We start from the raw sequence: 24,866 nt of genomic DNA on the forward strand, positions 1-24,866 counted from the left end.
GGTGGACAGCAGATGGTGTGCATCTTGGGGCAGGGGGCTTTGTATTTTTTAAAAGGAAGTCTCCAGGAAAATAGTAACCTTGGGGCTTCATTTCAGATTGTGAGCAGCACTGCAATGCCTGAGCCTGTCAGCTCAGCAGGTACATTCCCTGCAATCAAGACCTGGTTAGTTACAGTTCTGACTCCGAAAAATGAGGGAGATTAGGGATAAGCCTGGCAGCTCTCTCCCAATTCTGGATGGAAGCACCATACCTCTCCTTTCCAATGGACTCCCCTCCTCTCTTTGTGCCTTCAAAGAGGTGGGGGAGATAGAGATGGTCCCTAAGAAGTGGTCCCTTTGGGATATAGGCCCCTCTCCCCATCAAGGGGATGTGTGTAGGGATTTCCTTCTGGTTGTCCTGGCCCAGGGTCAGCTTTTCTGGCTCCAATGCATGCTGCCCCTGGTCAGGAGAGGTTACCTCCAGTAGTGTGATTGATGTGTCCAGCATCATTCAGGTAGACAACAACGGATGGCCAATTAGCATCAACTATGGCAATGTCTGCAACAGAGGGCTTGTCTACGCAGGGACACTATTGTGAAGTAAGCTGGAGTGAGTTTAAAGCAGGGTAGCTATTCCCTCATGTAGACAAACCCAAAGATGCATCTGCTGGAAACTGACTATGACCCACCATTCACAGGGCCACCAGGCAGCCATCAGATCGGAGGCCATTTGAAAAAGGGATTGTATTCAGTCAGGGAAGGGGCAGGAGGAGGCACATTCCCCCAACTCCCTTAGGAGGGAGTTTGCTTTGGCAAGTTCCAATATCAGTGTTATCCAGCTATGGTGAGATAAGAGAAATATAGAGAACGCTACCGAGTCCATCCCATGCAATTCAACCAAGCGAGATCTACGCAGCTGGGACACGCCACAGAGAACAGCACAGCGATGCTGTTATAGCCCTAGAGATATTCTTCAGAACGGGATGGGGACCACTTCAAACGCCATGAATGTTAAGTAAATATTCTCTTATCACCAGCATCTGGCTTCTACCACCTGGTGACTTTAAAACACAAATACTAGGTACTTGAGTTTTCTGTGAAATCTGCAATCTCCAGAGCAAGGGGAGTTGGGAATGAATGAAAGAAAGCTAAATCAATGACCCGTCACAGCTGTGTCTGCAATTCTTTAAAGCAGTGGTTCTCAAAGACAGTCTGCCGCTTGTTTAGGGAAAGCCCCTGGCGGGCCGGGCCGGTTTGTTTACCTGCTGCATCTGCAGGTTTGGCCAATCGCGGCTCCTAGTGGCTGCAGTTCACCGCTCCAGGCCAATGGGGGCTGCGGGAAGAGGCAGCCAGCACATCCCTTGGCCCGCACCGCTTCCTGCAGCCCCCATTGGCCTGGAGCGGCGAACCGCAGCCAGCGGGAGCCACGATCGGCCGAACCTGCGGACACGGCAGGTAAACAAACCGGCCCGGCCTGCCAGTGGCTTTCCCTGAACAAGCGGCGGACCGGCTTTGAGAACCACTGCTTTGAGGCTCACCTACAGAGGAAACAGGCATCAGACGTCAGTAATTTGGGAGGATGGGGAAACAACCAAGAAGTTCGCCATTAGGGAAACAGCCTGAAATGCAAGTTCAGAGCTGCTGAAAACAACAAACTCGCTATATCAGTTATTCACTAAATCAGTAAAGCAATTCTGATTCCTGCTGTGCAGCGTGGCAACCCCGTTTCATTTCATTCCAGGTGGAGAACTGGGCTGGTGGGTGCATCAGAGGGTCCAACTCAGACATGATGGCCACCGGTTCCTGTTATGAAACAGTCACTGCTTTGCCAAGCTACTTCACTCATCCTAGCTCATGGTGAAGTCACCAGCTCCAGGGCTGCTTCAAACCCTCGTAGGCTGAAACCCAATGGCTGCCTTTAAAGCTTTAGTGCAGGTGAGTCCATAGCATCCACACCACATGTTAGCACATGCCATGAAACCGCACTCCCAAGCGCCAGTGAGTTAGTAACTCCATCCTGCTTTACCCTCCTCTACAAAATAACCATGCTATCATCCCACTGATAGCAGAGGTGGCTTTATACATACTCCCAAGGACAAAGCAAAACTGGTTTTTCTCACTCGATTTCATTCATTAGATCGGGGGTCGGCAACCTTTCAGAAGTGGTGTGCTGAGTCTTCATTTATTCACTCTAATTTAAGGTTTTGTGTGCCAGTAATACATTTTAATGTTTTGAGAAGATCTCTTTCTATAAGTCTATAATATAACAAGGGTAGGCAACCTATGGCACACGTGCCGAAGTCGGCACACAAGCTGATTTTCAGTGGCACTCTCACTGCCCAGGTCCTGGCCTCCGGTCCAGGGGCCTCTGCATTTTAGTTTAATTTTAAATGAAGCTTCTTAAACATTTCAAAAACCGTATACACTTTACATACAACAATAGTTTAGTTATATATTATAGACTTTTAGAAAGAGACCTTCTAAAAACATTAAAATGTATTACTGGCACACGAAACCTTAAATTAGAGTGAATAAATGAAGACTTGGCACAGCACTTCTGAAAGGTTGCCAACCCCTGAACTAAACTATTGTTGTACGTAAAGTAAATAAGGTTTTTAAAATGTTTAAGAAGCTTCATTTAAAATTAAATTAAAATGCAGAGCCCCACGGCCTGGTGGCCAGGACCAGGGCGGTGTGAGTGCCACTGAAAATCAGCTCGTGTGCCGCCTTCAGCATGTGTGCCATAGGTTGCCTACCCCTGCATTAGATCCAAGTCCCACCATGTTCCAGACCATTAGACCCTTGGGCCTTGCTATTCTTCCCTTGATACATTAACAATGGTGAGAGTTATGTACACTCATGGAGAAAGGACTGTTTGTTGGGCGTAGCTGCTCCATGGGAGATGTACATCACAGGCTCTGAACTACTACGGAGACCTGCTTTCTTTGGAGCTGTTTGCAGCACATGGCACGGAAAGGTATTCTGGCATACTGGGACGTGTGCTAAAAGAGCAGATGATGGTACTGGGACTCAAATTTTGCAACAATAAAGGCTGAATTTGTAGTTTTCCAATAGCACACGGATGGCACTTGATTTGGATAAAGTGACATAGATCAGATCATTCAGATCAAGTCTGAGTATGGCAAGCAGGAGCCTACAATCTCTGTACATCTATTCAGGTTCTTATACTGCATCCCTCACCATGGTATCGGAACACTCTCTCCATTAAAAGCAAAGATGGCCATGGACTAACTAGGCTTAGCAAAATACCGGAGGGTGGGGTTAGTTTTCTTTTTTTGTTTGTCTTTTTTACAATTTTGACTGTTAATATTTTTAAAGCTTCTTTTGATTTGTATCCGTTTAAAATTTCACAACCGTGCAAAGTTTTGGGTTTTAAGCATTTTTCAATCGAGTTAATTTCCTGTGACAGTGAAAATTTATGGGGAGGGTCGGACAATCTTTATTTAACAACAATAGATGACAATAGATGTTTAAGGCAACAAAGAGTCCTGTGGCACCTTATAGACTAACAGACATATTGAAGCATAAGCTTTCGTGGGTCTGATGAAGTGGGTGTTCACCCACGAAAGCTTATGCTCCAATATGTCTATTAGTCTATAAGGTGCCACAGGACTCTGTCGCTTTTTACAGATCCAGACTAACATGGCTACTCCTCTGATACTTGAATAGATGTTGAGATTCAAAAAGCTACATTGCAAGTTAACACACAAAATGTCAACATCACATATCAAAATATACAGAGTAAATATCCTTCAGTCAAACTCTAAGAAATTCTCAAGCCTTTTTTCTTACTTTGCCTATCTGTAAATTTCTATCAGCATCATTGGAAATATTTTTTCATTGGCTTGCATGCGTATGGTAGATCATTTACCGATAAAACACTAACCTTTCCAAGCCTAACTACAGCACAGAACTTGGGGTTATGTTTGGACTGCAGGCTGCACTAGAAGGCACCAAGGTAAAGGTGATCTCTAACATAGTGCCTGTGAGCCAACCACAGCTGATTACTCCAGGATCACTCAGTATTTTCAGGTTTCAGAGTGGTAGCCGTGTTAGTCTGTATCAGCAAAAACAACGAGGAGTGGCACCTTAGAGACCAACACATTTATTTGGGCATAAGCTTTCGTGGGCTAAAACCCACTTCATCAGATGCATGGAGTGGAAAATACAGTAGGAACAAATATATACACAGTACATGAAAAGATGGGAGTTGCCTTACCAAGTGGGGGGTCAGTTCTAACAAGACAATTCAACTAAAGTGGAAGTTGGCTATCATCAACAGGAGGAAAAAATCACTTTTATAGTGGAAATCAGGGTGGCTAATTTCAAATAGTTGACAAGAAAGCGAGAGTAACAGTTGGGGGAAATTAGTATTTAGTTTCTATGGTGACCCATCCATTCCCAATGCCTACTGTATTTTCCACTCCATGCATCTGATGAAGTGGGTTTTAGCCCACAAAAGCTTATGCCCAAATAAATTTGTTAGTCTCCAAGGTGTCACAAGAACTCCTCGTTTTTTCAATATTTTCACTAAGCTACATGCACCCAAGGAAACTCGAGTTTAAAGGTCCCATGAGCAGCGGAACCATGGGGCTTTCTAGCATAATTTTGATTCCTAAACAGGTTCAGATTTTCAGTGTGTACATAAGTGGAGACCCCCAGTGCTCATTCAGACACCAGCAGAGTTCACATTCTATCAAGGTTACATTTCAGGATCTCTCCCTACAGAAGGAGGGTAGGTCTAGCAGTGGCTATCAGCCAAGATGGTCTGGGATGCAAATCCATGCTCTGAGTCCCTAAACCTCAGACTGCCAGACGCTGGGACTGGATGACAGAGGATGGAGCACTCAGTAATTGCTCTGTTCCATTCATTCCCTCTGAAGCATTTGGCACTGGGCACTGTCCAAAGACTGGGCTAGATAGTGTCACTGCATGACCCAATATAGCCGTTATTATGAAACTTCCCTTTGTTAGGATTAAATAAAAATCCTGAAGTCCAGAGTGCTTTTTATTTTATTGGGGGGAGGGCGCAAGAAGGAATTCCCCTCTGTAAATGACATGCCTCCAGCAATGATTCCTGGGCTGCTGAAGTCCAGTGATCTCCCCTCTAGATATCAGAGAGAGAGAGGGGGACTACAGTTCAGAGAGATCTATGGGAAACTTTCAGAACTGACAACACTTAGACTCATCCAGAGGGACAAATAAAGGGGATGTCTCTGCCCACACCGAAGAAAAAGCTGATTAACACCCATATTCCTAGTTTTGTCTATCTAGGGAAGTGGTTTTCAGCTTGCAGACTAGTCAGCACACAGCTGTGGCCCATGTGACATCCTCAGGGCCATATAGGTAGTTTTGGATGTGGCCCACAATGATAAATAGGTTGAGAACCACAGATCTAGAGCCTATTAGTGTCATTTCTGGGGCTGGGTGGAGTTGGTCCCAAGAGCAATGCAAGCAGCCCTCCTCCTTCCCCTAATGGCAAGCTGGAATGTGTTATCTCCACAGTACACTCATATCCACTGACCTGGAAAGCATCTGCTACCTGTGCCTAGTTAGTTTCCACCAGTGCCAACCCTGGATAGGATGCTCTCTAACACCAAGCATTTCACCAGAGGGGTGAGTACTGTTATCCCTATGTTACAACTACCTAAAGTGTCACCTTAGAGGGTCAGAACAAAGTGCATGAGAACCAAGTCACGGGAAAGCCTGGGTGACAGCTCTTATTCTGCCCCCGAGGTAGCTGCTTGCAGTAACTTCACACGCCATGCAGTGCCACATGTGTGCTCAGTGCAGAAAGCGTTTGCTAATGGGAGGTACGTACGGCAGGTGTAAACATCTCTGTACTCCATGTGTTCGTAGTCGGGAAGGATTTTCATAAAACGCCCCGACTTCACTCGTGGATTTATACCTGGACAGACACAGCAGGGTAAGTACCAGAGAAGTTGATTCCCCTCTGAACATGACATAACATTAATGTGAACCAGACAGGAAGGTCAAGTCCCTTGTTGACTTAAGGCGCACTTCTTCAGCCCCCAGCCCAGATCAGCCACTCAGAAGAATTCGGCACATTTTATGATTCCCTCATAAGTTATTGATGTCACCAAACAAATTCGAGTGAAGTCCGAGCTTCTCAGTCTACGCAGGACAAGAGCAACCAAAGGCTTTTTGCTCTTTTCATTCTTCAATCCAGCTAATTGTTTTCAAAACACCATCAAGCATCTGTTTCATTATTCCCTCTAAGATCTTGGGTTTGGCTTTATTCCCTATTGTCTTAGGGCTTGGCTACACTTACAAGTTGCAGCGCTGGGAGTTACAGCGCTGGTCATGCAGCTGTGGAAGGGCCAGCGCTGGAGTGTGGCCACACTGACAGCTACCAGCGCTGCAGTGTGGCCACACTTGCAGCACTTTCCAGCGCTGTATTGAGAGGTGCATTGTGGGCAGCTATCCCACAGAGCACCTCGTCCCGTTTTGGCGCCGTTTTGGCGCTGAGTATTGTGGGAAGGGGAAGGAAGTGTGCGGGTCATTCCGCTTCCTGTTTGCCAGCGCCCCGTGGTGCATCGCTTCACATCCCAGCATTCACTCTTTCCAGCAGCGTTTGGCGCCATTGTGAGTGTCTTTCTGTTACTCTCTGTGTGAATCGCGATTTCTGTGGCAAATGGAGCCCGATCTGCTGAGGACTCTGCTGATGAGTGTCACCAGCACAACACGTTTGGCAGTCCAGCTATTCCTTCAGCTCCAAAGTGACAGTGAGGATTCCGACGATGATATCAATATGGATTTGCCTGCCGCGTGTGACACTAAAGTGCTTGCGGCATTTACGGAAATGCTCAGCACCGTTGAACGCCGCGTTTGGGCTCGGAGTGGCTGCAGAACTTTCGTATGAGAAAAGCCACTTTCATGGGACTGTGTGCTGAGCTCGCCCCCACTCTGCGGCGCAAGGACACAAGATTGAGAGCTGCCCTGACGGTGGAAAAGCGAGTGGCTATTGCAATCTGGAAGCTGGCAACTCCAGGTCGGTCGGGAACCAGTTTGGTGTGGGAAAGTCGACCGTGGGAATCGTTTTGATGCAAGTTTGCAAGGCAATTAATCGCATCCTGCTAAGAAAGACCGTGACTCTGGGGAGCGTGCAGGACATTGTGGATGGCTTTGCACACATGGGTTTCCCTAACTGTGGAGGGGCGATAGATGGGACGCATATTCCTATTCTGGCCCCCCCCCACCTGGCATCAGAGTACGTTAATCGGAAGGGGTATTTCTCTATGGTTCTCCAGGCGCTTGTGGATCACCGCGGGCGTTTCATTGACATTTACACAGGCTGGCCTGGAAAGGTGCATGATGCACGCATCTTTCGGAACAGTGGCCTGTTCAGGAAGATGCAGGCAGGGACTTTTTTCCCAGACAGGAAGATCACAGTAGGGGATGTCGAAATGCCCACTGTGATCCTTGGAGACCCCGCGTACCCGTTACTGCCTTGGCTCATGAAACCCTATACAGGGAAGCTTGACAGGAGCAAGGACCGGTTCAACTACAGGCTGAGCCGGTGCAGAATGACTGTGGAGTGTGCTTTTGGGCGTTTAAAAGCCCGCTGGCGTTGCTTGTATGGGAAGCTAGACTTGGGGGAAAGCAGCATCCCCGCGGTTATATGCGCTTGCTGTACCCTCCATAATATTTGTGAAGGGAAGGGTGAAACATTCAGTGAGGCATGGACCACCGAGGTTCAAGTCCTGGAGGCTGAATATGCACAGCCAGAGAGCAGGGCTAATAGAGAGGCCCAGCACAGGGCTACAAGGATTAGGGATGCCTTGAGGGAAGAATTTGAGGCTGAAAGCCAACAATAATGTTTGCTGCCTTGCATGGGAGTGAATTGCACTGCTTACACTGTTATTCTATTATCCATAATAATAATATGATTTGTAGTGCCTCTTTCTTTACTGGGCTAAGGTATCTTTCACTATCTGCTATAATAAAGACTGTTTTCAAAGCCAAGAATTGTTTTATTGAAAAGAAAAAAACTTCCTTGACAGACAGACAGACACACAACATTTCATGAACACAAGAGGGCAGGGGTGTGGGTTGGTGAACTGTACAGTCACAAGTTTGCATATGCCCTGTCTGGATTGCTGTTTAATGAATCCTGCAGAATGCAGAGTAAGGGTGCACGGTAGTGCTCTGCTTGCATGGCAACGAGTGACTCTATAGACTCCGCTTGGCGCTCCAGGATGCTTAGCAGCCGCTCCGTGGTTTTCCTCTTGGCCACTGCATTTCTCTTGCGTGTCCTGCTTTCTTTCTCTCGCCAATCCTTCAAGTCCTTACTCTCTCGAGCAGACTGATTAAGAACAGTTTTCAGCATGTCTTCTTTGCTCTTTCGGGGATTTTTTCTCAAATTTTGAAGCCTCTGTGATGTTGAACATCTGGGCAGTCCAGTAGTCAAGGTCACTGTAGAAACAGAAATGACAACATTTAACACGGGCAGCATTGTATCCACTATCTCCAGACATGAATTGTTACACTGAGGGAGTGAGTTCTTATTTAAGCATTCTTTTACCCACACGCATAACACTACAGAAGCCACGACATGGTGAGTGAGCAGTGCTTATAATGGGAGAAGTTGGGCTTGGGTGTAAGAGGGGAGCTGGTTGCTTCGGGTAATCTGGAGTGCTAGAGGGGTTGAGTGAAATGCAGATGCAGGGGTGATCTTATCTCCCTATCTCTTCACTAAAGAGTCTCCCAACATTTTTCACAGGACTTAATCCTGGAAGATGTTTCCCTACTGCGAGTCACTAGGGAACAGCGGGGGGCTCTTTTAGAGCAATGTGGATTCCGCCCGGGACCCTATGCGGCTTGCCTGTGTTCAGAAATGGTCCCCCCACCACTGGCAGAAGAGTGGCGCGGACGCGTCACCGTCACTGGGACAAGGGACACAGTGGCTCTGCCTATAAACCTGCGCAGGCATATTGCCCACGCTCTGGATGAAGCTTTTGCTGAGATAACTGAGGCAGATTACCGCGACGTGATAGACCACATCAACGGGCTATTCCACATCTAGAGGCTGGCATGCATGCAGCCTTAACCCCCCTTCCTCTCCAGAAACATTTCACCCAGAAAATAAAAGCCGCTTACCGGTAACACGCTCCTCTGCTTGTCCTTCTGCAACTGCTGGCTGCTGCGATTGGGTGCTTTCCTCCTGGCTTGAGAAGAGCTCCTGGCTGCATGCCTCCAGGGAATCTGCGGTTTCTTCCCCCATGCCAGGAGCTTCACTCGCGGTTTCCTCCCCCCCACACGCCTCCGCCTCCGCCGCCTCCTCCGCCTCCTCCTCCTGTCCCCCAGCCTGCTCAGAAGTGTCCATCGTTATCCTGTTGGCAGTGGGGTCACCCCCAAGTATCTCATCCATCTCCCTGTAAAAACTCGTGGGAGCAGCTCCGGATCGTCGATTCCCCTCTCGGGCTTTGTAATAGGCACTCCGCAGCTCTTTAATTTTCACCCTGCATTGTACTGCGTCCCGATCATGGCCCCGATCCAGCATGGCCCTTGATATCTGCTCAAAGATATCGTAATTCCTACGGCCGGAGCGCAGCTGTGCCTGAACAGATGCCTCACCCCAAACACTGATGAGGTCCTGCAATTCACCAGTGCTCCATGCTGGGGCTCGTTTGCCGCGTGGAGGCATGGTCACCTGTAACTGATTAAAACTGATTGCACTCCACACCTGGCTGCAGCAAACAGGAAGGAGATTTTTAAATTTCCCGGGGCATTTACAGGGCGGGTCACCTGAGCCAAGAGCAGTAGAGTGCAAACTGATGTGCAGAGTGGCTGAACAGGAATTCTGGGATACCTCCTTATTCCCTGGAGGACAGGTAAAGCGCTGGTGAGTGTCCACACCTGCTGGGCAGCGCTGGATCACCAGCGCTGCACTCCTTATACCCCTGCCGGGATGGGTTTTCAGCCAGCGCTGCAACCAGGGAGTTGCAGCGCTGGTTGTGCCCTGCAAGTGTGGACGGGGTGTTGTTGCAGCGCTGGAAAGCCTCCACCAGCGCTGCAACTTGTAAGTGTAGCCAAGCCCCTAGTGTAGCATGTAGAATAGAACAAACTTTCATTGTTTGCACCTTCAAGCCTGAATTCTGCCAAGAGTTCTACATGACACTAGAGACGGAGGACACACCACCAGGCAATGCTTTCAGGAAAGCTGAGCAGGAAAGTACCAGGAGGTTTGTAAACAGAGATGTTTGTTGAATCTAAATTGACCGCAAGCCAAGGATTTCATATCCCTGCAAAACAGGGTACGGTTCAGGAAAGGAGGAATGAGCTGACAAGTGTTCTGACTCTGCAGAAGTCTGGAGATATGCACAGGTCAGGATTCACATGTGTGGTAAGAGATTCTTTATTTACAAATGGAATAGAATGTATGGCATGCTTTCTACAGGTAAAACACTATGTTCTACGGTACTAAATGCTCACCAAGGACCTATTGCAGTGGAAAGAGACTAAAGATGTCAATCATATTAAGAGGTACTTTGAAGTGTAAAGAATCAGTGGGAAAAGTTGCAAAAACAGGACCATATCAGGTACATAATTAATAGATAATTTGTAACTATACCACCATTCTGGCTATGATGAAAGTCACACTGCACAGCAAAGAAGGGTCTGAAGTGACTGAGGTTTCCTTACACATTTTCAAAGCATTGCATACACTCGAGTTCCCTGCATGGTCTCCCAGGGAGGTAAGTGGTACCATTCCCATTTTACAGATAGGGAAACTAAGGCATGGGGAGGTGAAGTTACTTGGGTCAAGGCCACACAACAATGGTCTCAGAGCTGGGATCAGAATTCAAGATTCCTGGCTCCCAACACGAGGTTCAATGCACCAGGCCACCACCGCCTCTGACAGTCAGATAAAGCACAAGGTCCATTTGAAAGGAGCCAGACATCCTGGGGCCAGCAAAGGACTCTCACTCTGGTGACCTACAAAGACAAATGCTTTCATTTTTAACAAGCTGAGCCCTGCTTCTTGTAAAGGGCCATGGAACCGCAGACTAACTACTGGAGCCAATGGTTTGTCATTGCTGATTTCCTAAAGATCCTGGGTTGTTCCATCCCCTGCTAGACCAATTCAGCATCAGCCTTTGGGACCCACGAAACGCCTGGGTCCCTTGATTTTGGTGGCAAGGACAGATCAATTCACTACTGCGGGGCTTGTGTCATCCAGGCTGCTGCTGGGGTTGTCGCAAGCGCTCTCCCAGGTGGTACCTGCGGCTGAACCAGCTCCTGTGATAAACAGCCAATGTAGCCTCTGACCCCTTGGCACGAGAGGCAGCTTGATCTGGCTAAGCAGGGGACTCCTATGTTCAAATGCCAGTTTGGGGTCAAGTCCCTAATCTGCCTGTTTCTCTCCCACCCCCTGTAAAATGGGGATGAAACTCACCTACCTCCCAGGGGGCTTGTGCTGACCAAGGAGTTTGTGTTTGTAAAGCACTCACGTGCAAGTGGCAACATTCATCATAACACATGGGCTGTGGCTGCTTATTTGGAGATGTGTCCTGGAAATAAGTTGTGACGCTCTATGGAATCTGGGGGACACTTGAGGATATTATGAATATCAATATTGTAAAAGTGTAATGAGTTAGGCCATGTAAGGTATCTGCAAAAATGTTATAATTTGCCAGATATGATCATCTCATTTATGTGTTTGTATTATGAGTTATTAGATAAATATGTCTGTCTGTATTTCAGATTTGTGCTACGCTTTGGGTGACACCCCCCAGTCAGTTTGGCATCAGCACTGCCTAGCCTGCTTGATGGCCCATTAAGGACCATCAGCTATACCACTGACCCATTGAGAGAAGGCAGACACACCTTATGACTCAGCAAGGCACACAGGGACATGCCTATGGACAGAACTCTAAAGCTTTTAAGCCATGTGCTGGGCAGCTTGTGTTTGAAACAAAGAAAGCACAGGCCACATGACAAACAACTAATTGGCAGCTGCATCTTCTCCATGTCTTCAATTGTGTTTCTTACCTCTAGAGGAACTTTGCTACAAACTGAAGCTCCGAACAAAGGACTGAATGACCCATCCAAGCTGTGGATGTGTTCCAGAGGGACTTGCAAGCCAGCAAAGTCACCAATACTGGTAGGAACTTGATATATGGACTTTGAAGTCTTTGGATGTATGTGACTGTTTTACCATTTAACATCTCTCTTTTTTCTTTATGATAAACCTTTAGTTTTTGACACTAAAGGACTGACTGGCAGAGTGGTATTTTGGATAAGATCCAAACCTATACTGACCTGGTAACATGGCTGACCCTTTGGGGTCAGAAGAACATTTTGTATATGTGAGCAGAGTTATTTTAAATAACTTCTCACTGAACGGGACCTAGGTGGTGATTGGGAGCCAAACAGTTGAAAGTATTTTTTAAATCCTACTGACAGATTAAAAACTGTCCTCAGATTTGAGTGAGTGGTTACCAGTTGCTAGCCACAAACTAATAGCTATTTCCAGAAACCCTCAGACTCTGTGGTTTCTTCCAATCAAAGGGGTATTGAGAGGCAACAGCGATTCTTGATATCTGTCTGGCATTAAAATGCTGTGGTAGTCAAACTCGTTACAGCTTTAGAGATGAAATCTCTGCCACGAAATACAGAGTCTGTGTTTCAAATGCCCAGGATAAAGATTCAGTGCAAATTCACTTTTAAAAATGGAATTAAACAAGAACAGGAGCATACAGACCTGCACTGACTTCATCACTTACGTTTGGCATAGACATCTCGACAGGACACTCCTGTGATCTCCAGTTTCCGTAAGTTCTCGCAGACACCATACTCTGTAGTGACAGACAGAAAAGGGTTAAGAGGTAATAAAATGAGTGACTGTGTGAAAAGGTTTTGGCCTGTCCACAGAGCTCCAGGATACCTACAACTGCAGCAAGAATTTAGGCAGCTTTAAATTCAATCTGATGTATTTTATTTAAAGAACAATCTTGCAAATTGCTGTATTAGTTAGCAAATATTCTTGTTGCTGTTCTCCAGAAGCACTAGAGGAAAGCTGGATGGTATTTCATTCCAGACTAGATTCTCAGATTCCCTAGTACATTTTACAAGTGATGGCTGCTTGCAATATATTGTGACAACTCCTTGCTGATAAATTACAGACACTTGCACATAGAATAGATGGTGGCATGAAGTGGGGAAAATGACCCATCCAAACTCGGAATCTTTGTCAGTAGAGCAAACTATCATTGCAACTAGGAGTTATTTACTCCCACTAATTTGTCCAAGCAAAAGTGTTTATTAAGACTCACAGAAAATGGCCACATTTCAGAGTCCTGAAAGATCTACAGCTAAGATTATTTTAAAAGAATAAGTATGTTTCATAGCCCCAAATTGTTAAGAGAATGTAACATATCTGCATGTACAAATATACTTGCAAACAAATCAGACTGAAATTGGTCCATTCTTTGCAGATGCCTTTGACTGTTTTGTTTTCAATACATTCTGTTAGTGATGCAGGGATCATAAAAGTCTTCAAAATTTTAAAAGCAACTTTAAAGCCGGAAATGAGAGACTTCAGTGCAGGTTCAGAAGGCATTAAACCTGAATTCCTAAAAATACACACAATTACTAACAAACAATTCAATGAAAGAAATCCTGTAACACCAAGGGAAGAGGGAAAAACATATCAAACAGCAATAAAAATAGAGCTCAGTGCCAAAAGCAAATCAGCTGCAGAGACCCTTATAGTCCTCAGCAGGGAAAATCCACACTCTGAAAACCTCAAATGCACCTGCTAAAAATCAGACACCAGATTCCTTTAGCAGAAGATTAAAGCACCTGATAGCTCCCCGCACCTGCTAGATATCTGATACAGGGTATGTCCTTAAAGAACCTCAGGGAAGCCATCTGATCTGAAACCCACCCTCACACAAGGGATGGTGTCGATCAAGCTTCCTTGAATTTATGATTAACTATTGCTGCCTGTTACCGGTATCTATTCCTAATAACTTGCTCTGTACTCGGATTTCAATTATAGGCCAAATGAGAGAAAGCAGACACCTGCCTAGCTCAACTCAGTTATGTTCTTACTATACATATGCTCTATGTACATACATGTTTTACTCGGGTATGCAATGTAGCTTGACAGAGCATACACAAGACCACATGTGTTTTGTAAGGTTGACATACCGCAGGAATGAATGCGAACAGTCTCTTGCTATGAGAAGCGAGTTGAATAAAGACAGGAAGGGGACAAGAGGGAAAACACAGTTTCCCCTCCCTAAAAACTTCTATTGATGTGAGTGGAAGCTTGCCACTGACATCAGTGAGAGCAGGATGAAGCCCTAGTTTAGGATGTGAGATATGAGGGAGTACAATTAGCTAGTGAGCAGACAGCAAAGCCTCCAGGAATGCACTTCCAGCCTAGCACAAAACAAGCTATTTAGTGCTGGGCTAGAGCCAACCGAATGTACGCAGCAATTCTGCAGATTTGTGAAATCAAAGCTGTATTCAAAGCTGGAAATTTGGACCCACCTCACAAATGATCCAACGTCCCTCCCGCAAGTCTATCAGACATTATACCACTTTTAATGCTAGCCTGTGTCTTGTTTGATAATAATATCAGGGACATGTTAAAAGCAATAGGCTTTTGCAGCTGATCTGTGATTCAGGAAATTACAGGTCTTCAGGAGAGGCGAGAAGCAATGTTGTCACAGCCTGTAGTTTGGAGAACAGCTGGTTCTTATACTAAAGAACTTCACCTGCCCACAGAGCCAGCAAGGGGCCCGCTAATGTCAGGCTGCACACTTTCTGCAGCAAGCAATGCAGCTAGATTAAACTGGATACTGTCATCTGAAGTCAGAGACTGCATTGGGAAAAAAAACCACGAAGGGATGTCACAGGTCCAGCTGAGCACCTCTTTTGGCCACTCACCAGACTGCTATGTGGGGATGCCACCACCGAATCCTGCAGTTTTAAGCCCCTACAGTCTGAACAGAGTCCAGGTACTACCACTGTCTTAAGATCTCTAGGTGCACTCTTAAGGTGCAGATCTTCTCTTTGGCACCCTCCCCCCAACAACTGTAATCACATGGCCCGCTGCCCAGCCCTCAGAACCAGTGCTGACCCCTCAGACCATCCCTGTAGCTTAAACTCGCCATTTCCGTGAACCCCAGTAATAACTCCATAGAATCTATCAGAATGCCTAAGTTCTACATAGGTTCCCCAAATCATCAAGACAATTCTGACCATTTGTAGGATAACATTCTCTCTTCCTCTAGGTCACCTGCTCCTGATGCCCCAAAATTCTCAAATGTTCCTCATTGTAGTATCTAAGAGGTGCCAATCCAGTCTGAATTCGTGGAAACACAGATCATACACAGAAATCACGTCAGTTGGGAAAAATCATCCAATGGAACAAAGATCCTGGTTTCCAACAAGTGGCCTTATTAACTAGTAGGAGACAGAGAGACTACCTAAAAGCAGAACTATCACTAGGTCTGGTGTATTTTACATGCTTCACAGTTTGGGTTTATTGGATCTTCCCCAAAAGAGTCAGCATCTGCTCAAACATTAGCAACTTCCTAAAAACAATTCCAGTGCGATTTTCATTGCCATCTGACATTAGCCATGCAAGTCCTGCAATAATCTCGTCTTGTTTGCTAGCAAGAATGTAATCTTAGCTGGTGAAATTCCTACAAGTCATAATCCTGGTCTACTCAGTGATCTAAACTACAACCAAAAGCCCATACTGGCTTTGCTTAACTGTGGATGGATAGAACACTTCAGTTTTTTCTTGAAGGGCTGTCATGGTGATGAAAGGTACAAAATTATAGATTGTGAAGACTGAACTCCCCTACCACTCCCAGATCCAAATCCCAACTATTATTAAAGGCAAGAAAGCTCACCAATGCATGGACAGCACTATTTATTCTTGATGCTGGAAAGGATAAAGGGGAGGTTAAGAGCTATGTAATGCTGCAATTCAGCTACAGGAAAAAAAATATTGTTTTGCTTTCCCTGACAATCAAATGGGAGGTTTCCGGTAAATCCTGCTTCACTGCAATTAAGGCTCTTTTAAGGGAAATTCTCAATGCGCCAGTTCACCAAGGAAATTACCGGTAAATATTGAAAATGTTCTAACTCGTTAATATGGATGAAAATTCACAACCACAGTGAGAGTGGTTGCTCATAATCCTACTTCAAAAGGAAAGATAGAACTTGGTTATGAAATTCTCATTCTACTAGCTGGGAAGGTTGTTCTCTTAGTTAACAGGCAGGACTCAGAAGATTTACTCAACACGTGATAAATACACCAGCGTTGCCATGCCCTGTGGAATTTAAACAGCACACTGTTTATTATGGCCTGCACTTAAGCGTAAGATCGTCAGCTTCCTAGTTTGCACATTTGTAAGTGCAGTGTACTATATCTTTTGCTTTTATATAATGCTCTAGCCCCTTTCTGGTTTTACTCTTCCTTCTCCTTCTATAATAGATCATGGCACATCTTATTCTGCAATTTTATGTTTGCACTTCTCCTCCCCCCCAATTATATTCCTTTCTGCACCTTATGTTCTCTACCCTCCCCACAACAACTACCGGTAACTTTTTCCTACAGGAGGGTACTGCCATTACCCTCCTGAAAAGTCATGAAGGCTTTGGAAGTGCTTTTCAAGCAAATCTTTAGTAGAGAGCAAGGAAACAGACACTGGAGCAGGTAAGGTAATGTCTTTACACAAAAAAACATATTTGTGAACCTAAAGAACCAAGGACAGCAAACTTCATTCTCCACTTTTATGCCACACTAAGGCTAACTGTTAATGGCAACTAAGTCTTTTAATTCTATACCTACATAAGCACAACATTAGCAGCCCAACATTTGCACTGGGAATGGGGAGACCTGGCTTCTATTCACAGCTCTAGATCACTCCCCCACTCTTCCCCGCATGCGACTCAGCTTCCACATCTGTAGAACAGACACCCACCTTTGTAAACTATTCTGAGATCTACAAAAGACTAATCTACAGGCGCTAAATGTAACACAAAGCCTGCCCCATGATGACTATTTAACAGCTTATATTTTCTCCCCAACCCCGTTTAAACAAAAACAAAACATTAGGGTGTTTTTAATTTGTGAATTCTAGATCTGGTTACTATGAACTATCAGTGAAATTTCCTAGACAAGTGCCCTGATGTGGTGTGTTATTTCAGTATAAAACTGGTGACCACTTAAACTACAAGCATACATGGTCATGGGTTAAAGTCAAGTCAAAAGCCAGAGTGTGTAGAAAAGTGATTGCAACACTCCTCTTGCCAAACAAGCAGGTCAGAAAAACAGTTTATCCCAAACAGTCACAATGATAAAAGGGCATCATCCCAAAAGTATCTGGCTACAAATGTTGCATAACTAGCTAATGTTTCCCCACATCATTCTCCAGTTTCAAAGCCACAGCCAAAAGCAACTGTGTGTAGCCTGAAGGGGGGATCCCCCCTACCCAAAATACTGCTCCAGGGACTGCAATAAAATTGAGTCTGCCTGCAATCACACTAAACCAAGGTGTCAAAACTCATTTGGTTGAGCGGGCTGATTTACATTTTTAATTATAGTCTATGGCTACAAAGTTAGGGCCGTTTATAACCCTTGATCCACAGCAGTGATCTCATGACAAAAGCAGGTATGCACAAAAATCAAGGGTAAAACAAGACAATTATGTAGCACTGTATTCTTAGCAGAGAAAGATGTCAGAGTAGCAGCTGTGTTAGTCTCTATCCTCAAAAAGAACAGGAGTACTTGTGGCACCTTAGAGACTAAGGAATTTATTTGAGCATAAGCTTTTGTGGGCTACTGCCCACTTCATCGGATGCATGGAGTGGAAAATACAGTAAAATACAGAAAGCTTATGCTCAAATAAATGTGTTAGTCTCTAAGGTGCCACAAATACTCCTGTTCTTTTAGCAGAGGTGTTGTTTAAAGCACTTGCATAACCATCTGTCCCTTGTTTAACTGGCCATTTGTGCATGCACAAGTGGATAACCACACAAGCAACCAAGAAGGCAGACTTGCACAACTGACATCAGGAAGTACAGGTCTGTGATGCGCTCAGAGTTAATATGTTATTGTTGGGAATAGGAGCATGTTATTGAATTGAATTCACCCCTTTGCTCTATTACTAGGCCCTTATAATTTTACAAAAATTATACTTTTCTGCCTAAATTGTCATATGCTAGCTCTCAGCCCAAACTGATGCTTATTTTTATATATCACACCTACCTAGAACTCTGTCTTCCCTTATAGATGTTTGAAAGTCATGCAACCTTATACTCACTACTACATGGAGACAGCATATGAACACAGAGCTCCAAATATACACATATATGAACATGAGTCTGACATGGCTACAACACTGCATGGAACTCCACACATTTCCAAGCAGTTGATTTATTCCTATGATCAGGAATTCAATTAAACCCAGATCATGTATTTATTTGAATGTATATTCTCATATACAAAGAGAGCATTATTTGAATATATGCAATGGTACTACTAAGAGACCAAGAGATGGTGAAGTAATTACCCTAACACAAAGTTATCAATGAGATTTTATACTTGTGCAGTCTGAAAATTCAAGATTATGGTTTTGGTATAGGAAGTGCTCCAGTGGATCAGACATGGTGTTGATCTAATTCAGCATCCTCTCTCTGACAGTGGCCGGAATCAGATGCTTAAGAGAAAACAAGGAAATGTAATGGAGAGTTACGTAATGTGTCAGCAGAAGTAGTTTCTTTCTACACCTTGCCAGATACTGTTTGGTTTATGCCCTGAAGGGAGGTGTTGTTATATACAAAAGTTTTCAATCCTATCTAATGCAACTGTGGATGCTCTTATCATACATAGTCGCATTCAAAGGAAAATGAGACTAAGTTCTTGGTCTCAATGATACATAGTGACAATGAGATTCACAAGTCATTTATGAGTTGTCTAAAGAGATATACTTCCTTGTATCAGTTTTAAATCTGGTTTCTTTTAATATTATTGAGTGTCTCTTTGTATTATAAGAAAGAGCAAATGGCATTGTATAAAAGGAACACCAGTTATACTCATATGTGAGAACTTTGCCAAGGCCACAACTCACAAAAACTAAACCCTTATGACCTAGAAGCAATTTGTGTGTGAAATTTACCTTCTACTCCCCAGAATGATATCCCTGGGCAAGAAGGATCATGCTGGGCTGAGAAAACAGCCTGCAACTTCTTGGGAACAGTCTTCACTGCTTTGTGAGATCCATGGGTTCTCATCAGTTCTGACAAGCACCCTAAGCTGCCCTCATGTGCAGATAAGGAACCATCCATCCCCTATCCTTAATGCATCTGAGCACTGCCTTTCTGTTTGATGGCACAGAGTGCAGCTGCCTAGCGTGCTCAGACACTCCAACTAGATGCGCTTGCTGGCAGGTCCAAAATGTTTATATGTATATGACATCATAGCTGGCCACAAATGCACCACATAGCAAGAGATGTGATGAGTACCATGCTGGGAGAAGCAGAAGCAAGTTAGGCAACTTGGAGGGTATCAGGGCAGCTGGGTTAGCAGACAAGGGACAGGCAGTGGGGTGCCTGCAAAGCAAAGGGCAAGGAGTAAAAAGCATGCATTACATTTTGGTAAGAGAGGACTGGGGCTCTGAAGATGGACATGTCACTAAATATGCAGCAGGGTGTCTCTACAGGGGAAGTGGTACGGAGATGCCCTAGGAAGATGGGAGAGCTCTCACCCAGGCTGTGACCCACTCACCAGCACCAACCAGAAGCCGGTACCATTCCCCTTGCTACAGGGCTGGCAACCAACCCAGCCCAATCCCAGCAGCTCGTGTCAACACCCTCCCCCCCCTACACACTTCATCCCAGGATGCCCCTACTTTACCCCCAGCCCACTACCCTTCTCAGCTGTCCACCCCCAGAGGCCTTTCCAGAGCCTCACACCTGCAGAGTCAGCCCTGTGCAGTGTACCTATGGGGACCCCTCGTGCCCAGCGCCCCCTTTCCAGGCCTGGCCCCTCTGGGGATCCCACATCCCCACGTCTAGTGCGCCCACGGGGACCCCTCGCCCCCAGCGCCCGTTCCCCGGGCCTGGCCCCCCTAGAGATCCCACATCCCCACGTCTAGTGCCCCCATGGGGACCCCTCGCCCCCAGCGCCCCCTCCCCGGGCCTGGCCCCTCTGGAGATCCCACATCCCCACGTCTAGTGCCCCCATGGGGACCCCTCGCCCCCAGCGCCCCCTCCCCGGGCCTGGCCCCTCTGGAGATCCCACATCCCCACGTCTAGTGCCCCCATGGGGACCCCTCGCCCCCAGCGCCCCAGCGGTACCTTCCCGGCAGCGCCGCCGCCAGATGGTGTCGGTGCGGAGGATGCGGCGGAAGGTGCTGCAGACCCGGGCCAGGCTGGGCAGGTCGGTGCCGGGCAGGGAGCCGAAGATCTGCACCAGGAGCTCGGGGGGCAGCTCCAGCAGGGAGAGCGGGGCCGGGGCGGGGGCTGGAGCCGCCCCTGGTCCCAGCCGGGCTCCCTCGATCCGCTCCTCCTCGGCGTCCGTGTCGGGCTCGCTGTCGGCCGGGCCCTCCCGCCGCTGCTCCCGCTGCGCCCCGCGCCGCCGGCAGCCCCGCGCCGGCCCCACCCCGCACAGCCGCGCGCACACCGCCATGGCCGGCCGGCGACTGGCGGAGGGCGGCTGCCGGCGGCGGCCCGCAGGCGCAGGGCCCGCCCACCGGCGGGCTCGGCCAATCACCGCCCGCCCTCGGGCGATGACCCCGGCGCGCCACAGACGGCGACACGCCCCTTACAGACGTAACCACGCCCGCTGTCACTTTTGCCACACCTACTAACCGTCTCCAACGTGCCGTCACATTCACCCCGCCCACTCGCCGCGTGACACGTCCACAACCGGCGGCCGCGCCCCGCGAGCGGCAGAGCTCGCCCCCTGTGGGCTGTGCTACCGTCTCGTTCAAACGAAGCCCCCGTTGCCCCCTGCCTGCCCCAGCGGGTTATACCTGTCCCCCCCCGGGGTCTATAACAGCCGCCCCCGGGGTTACACAGACCCGGCCCCTCCCCCCCGGGGTCTATAACAGCCGCCCCCGGGGTTACACAGACCCGGCCCCTCCCCCCCGGGGTCTATAACAGCCGCCCCCGGGCTTACACAGACCCGGCCCCTCCCCCCCCGGGGTCTATAACAGCCGCCCCCGGGGTTACCCAGACCCGGTCCCTCCCCCCCCGGGTCTATAACAGCCGCCCCCGGAGTTACACAGACCCGGCCCCTCCCCCCCCCGGGGTCTATAACAGCCGCCCCCGGGGTTACACAGACCCGGCCCCTCCCCCCCCGGGGTCTATAACAGCCGCCCCCGGGGTTACACAGACCCGGCCCCTCCCCCCCCGGGGTCTATAACAGCCGCCCCCGGGGTTACACAGACCCGGTCCCTCCCCCCCGGGGTCTATAACAGCCGCCCCCGGGGTTACACAGACCCGGCCCCTCCCCCCCCCCCGGGGTCTATAACAGCCGCCCCCGGGGTTACACAGACCCGGCCCCTCCCCCCCCCCCCGGGGTCTATAACAGCCGCCCCCGGGGTTACACAGACCCGGCCCCTCCCCCCCCCGGGGTCTATAACAGCCGCCCCCGGGGTTACACAGACCCGGCCCCTCCCCCCCCGGGGTCTATAACAGCCGCCCCCGGGGTTATGGGTCTGGACCCCTCACAGGGTCACAGGAAAGCCCAGCAGCTTCTGTCTGAAAGGTTTCTTGCCAGAGCTGATCCTAACTGGAAGCCCAGGCACTGAGCAACAAGCCCTGCAGCGCCAAGGAAGTGCAGGCCATGGGGGGGACAGCCTGGGGGGGCTATACCCGTGGAGCTGCCCCCGGCCTCCTCCAGGGCCAGGAGCCAAACACGCCTGCTGACTCCGCACTGCCCCCCCCGCCCCCGGCAGCAGGCAGCGGAACTCAGGGGACCGTCTGTATTACCCCCGGGGGCAGCCCCCAGCCACAGCTGGGGCCAGAGGCTGCTCCGCGCACGGGCTGATTTCATCTCCCCACTTTAGCAGCCCACCCTGCGAGCCAGCAGCTGGCCCTGGACACCAGCTCTGCGGGGCTGGGAGCTGTCTGGGTTGAGCCCTGCTTTACGCTATACGCCTCTGTCGGTATAAGTAGGGTGCTCAGGGATGCGGAAAAGGCGGATCCCCCTGCGCTGGTTTTCACACCCGCCCTTTGCAACAGTCTCTGCAGCCCTGTTTGCTGCTTGGAAAGCAGGGAGTTAGGGCCGCTGCATTGCTTAATCTCGTGTCCTTCCTCCCGGCTGCGCAAAAACTTTTGACATCGCCTCTCCTCTGCCTGCAGATAAGGAGGAGCAGCCTTGCTCGTACTAGCTACATAACAAATTAAGAGCCCGGGGGGAGGGAAAAAACTCAGGCTGCCCCGTGTGAGGATCGAACTCACGACCTTCAGATTATGAGACTGACGCGCTACCTACTGCGCTAACGAGGCTCCTTGAGAAAGCAGCCTTCAAAGAGATCATTTAATCTTAGTTTCCCTAATGGCTGGGTTGGATTATTTTTCTTTGTTGTCTACCGGTATTTAGTACATGAGATCTCCAGTGACCATAAACAACACTGAAATGCTGAGAGAGGGCTCTGCTTTTGCAAAAGACTCCTCCCCTTGCTGTGGCTTTTTGGACAGAATCCTTTCCCCTTTGTAATTTCCAGGCATTCAAACATTTTTTGCTACTTAAAGGAGGGCTGTGGGTGCTCAGCAATACCTGGGCAGCAGCTCTCTGCAGAGAAGAAGCACAATGCTTTAGGATACCTATTAATATTGTTTGCAAGGAAACAGGGTGGTTTCCATTTAAACATTAAAAATTAAAACGAATCTTATGTTTGCTTCACCTCGTGAAGAGTCAGTATTAGATTTTGAGCTCTCTGGAGCAGGAACAAACTTTATAGTCATTGTTGGTATAATGTTTAGTACAATAGGGTTTATAGAGGGAAATCCTAGCCCCATTGACGTCAATGGGAGTTTTGCCATTGACTTCAATGGAGCCAAGATTTCTCCCCTAATTGGGGTCTTTCAGAGCTGCCAATAAATAAATAATAATAATAATAATAACCCACACTTAATATACTGGATCATTATATCCTCACCGTATACATTAATGGCTGGAGGTGCCCTAGATGGAGAAATAACAGTTACTTCCATAATGCTGCCATCTCCCCCATGTTCATTTACAAACAAAACACTAGCTCAGGAACTCAACCAAAATGCAACAGGCCTGTGAGCGGGCAGGCATAAGTGGGATTGCTGGACATTTTGATAGGAGGAGGCGGATGCTCTGTTGATGGGAGCTATTGTGGAGGATGCAACTCAAATAGGCCTGGAAATGCATTTTGTTTTCGGTTGCATGCTCCTGTGTCAGACGCTGAAGAGGCAGCTGAGCTTGTCTGTGAAATAAGGCCAACATTTTCAGAAGTAGCCACTGATTTTGGGTGCCCAGCTTGAAAGTTTGGGGCTTAATTTTCAGACAAGCTGGGCCTCCATAGCTCTGATTTCAATGCATGGAAGCTGCAGGTGCTGTAAACTTCTGAAAGTCAGGCCCAAGCGGACATTAAGTTGGGCACCCAGAGCCTGAGTCACCCCAAACCAGTATCCACTTTTGGAAATGTGGCTGCATGAGAGGCATAAGAGGGATGGGGGAGCCAAACATCTGCTTTCTATATGGATCAAATCACATGGCCCTCTTCATTCAGCATGCTACCCTCCGGTCCCCACACAGAGGCGCACAAGAGTTCTGGTGCTGCTGGTCTAGAGGATTTTGTAGCCACTATGTAGCCAGTTAGGGCCACTGGGCTCAGGGGAAAAGCAGCAAAGAATCAGGTGGCAAGAACTCAGTTGGGGATTAAAACAAAGGATACCCTTGTGCCATTACCCCATGCTGTACAAGGCTGATGAGTCCTTCCTCCTTCTGTTTTTCTGGTTTTGCCTCTATTTTCTTCTCTCTCTCCTCTGACCCTGCTCCCTACCATATCCCTACCCTGTCACACCTGACCCCCACAGTCATCTCCCTGCCTCCGATATAATCTTATCCGCAACATCCCTTTGGCTACAAGGAGCTATCCATCACTCAGTGATCAGCGCTGCCTCTTTCTCCCAAGTCTCTTCATAACTGGGATTGTCATCAATGAAAGCACCTTCCTTCAATTTCACCCCCCTAAAACTGTTCAAGCCAGCAGAGGGCAGGTTGGTCCATGGTGATGCCAGGAGGCTTCTTATGAGCTGAGGCAGATGAAGGCAAGGGAGAGAGAGGAAATGATTCACTAACAAAGAGGTAGCGGAGGTCTCCAGTCTGCATTTGTTTCACCTGACAGGTAGCCTGGCTTAGGGGTATGCGCATGGATCTGGGAGCTAAGAATACATGAGTGCTCCTCCCACCCTGGGCTGAATCCAAAACCCAGGGAAGTCAATGGCAGGCAGACGGCTTTAGATGAGGCCCTGTGTGATCTTGGACCAGCCATTTGGCCTCCCAATCTGTATAAAATATAAGGATTTTAAATCCTCCCCCATGGGGATGGGGGATCAAAGACTGCAGCTAAAGATACAAAGTACTCTGCCAGTGCTAAGGATGACTGTTGTCTCCCCCCTCAGATGCAGTGGTGGTTTGAAACACTAGGGTCCCCATGCCTTTGCAACACACAGGATAGGAGTAACTCCCATTGAAGTCAGCCCAGGATCGAGGACCTAGCTGGAGGGTCTTGCAAGATTGTTCATTCGGAGCCCCAGCTGGCAAGCGATTCAGGTGACAGCTCCTGATGTTGCTACAGGCAGAGAGGAATTATGGGGACGGGCCAAGGAGA

At 48.0% G+C, this 24,866-nt stretch overlaps 1 protein-coding gene and 1 non-coding gene across 3 annotated transcripts in view; both read right to left on the reverse strand.

Moving 5' to 3' along the window:
• FBXO31 (F-box protein 31) overlaps positions 1-20,712 on the reverse strand; it is a 45,472-nt gene extending 24,760 nt beyond the window's left edge. Inside the window, exons 1-3 of one of the 2 annotated variants that reach the window (XM_044986915.1) lie at positions 20,350-20,712; positions 12,750-12,821; positions 5,822-5,908 (exon numbers count right to left, since the gene is read on the reverse strand). In XM_044986915.1, coding sequence (XP_044842850.1) covers positions 5,822-5,908; positions 12,750-12,821; positions 20,350-20,680 — 490 coding nt within the window. In that variant the 5' untranslated portion in view covers positions 20,681-20,712. The remainder of the gene's footprint in view (positions 1-5,821; positions 5,909-12,749; positions 12,822-20,349) is intronic. The other variant, XM_044986916.1, reaches the window with a different exon arrangement.
• Positions 20,713-22,433: 1,721 nt separating this feature from the next.
• TRNAM-CAU lies at positions 22,434-22,506 on the reverse strand. The gene has a single exon. It is a non-coding gene; the product is annotated as a tRNA-Met (tRNA).
• Positions 22,507-24,866: the final 2,360 nt, after the last annotated feature.

Source organism: Mauremys mutica, chromosome 14 (genome assembly GCF_020497125.1).
Source record: "Mauremys mutica isolate MM-2020 ecotype Southern chromosome 14, ASM2049712v1, whole genome shotgun sequence".
NCBI classification, from domain to species: domain Eukaryota; kingdom Metazoa; phylum Chordata; order Testudines; family Geoemydidae; genus Mauremys; species Mauremys mutica.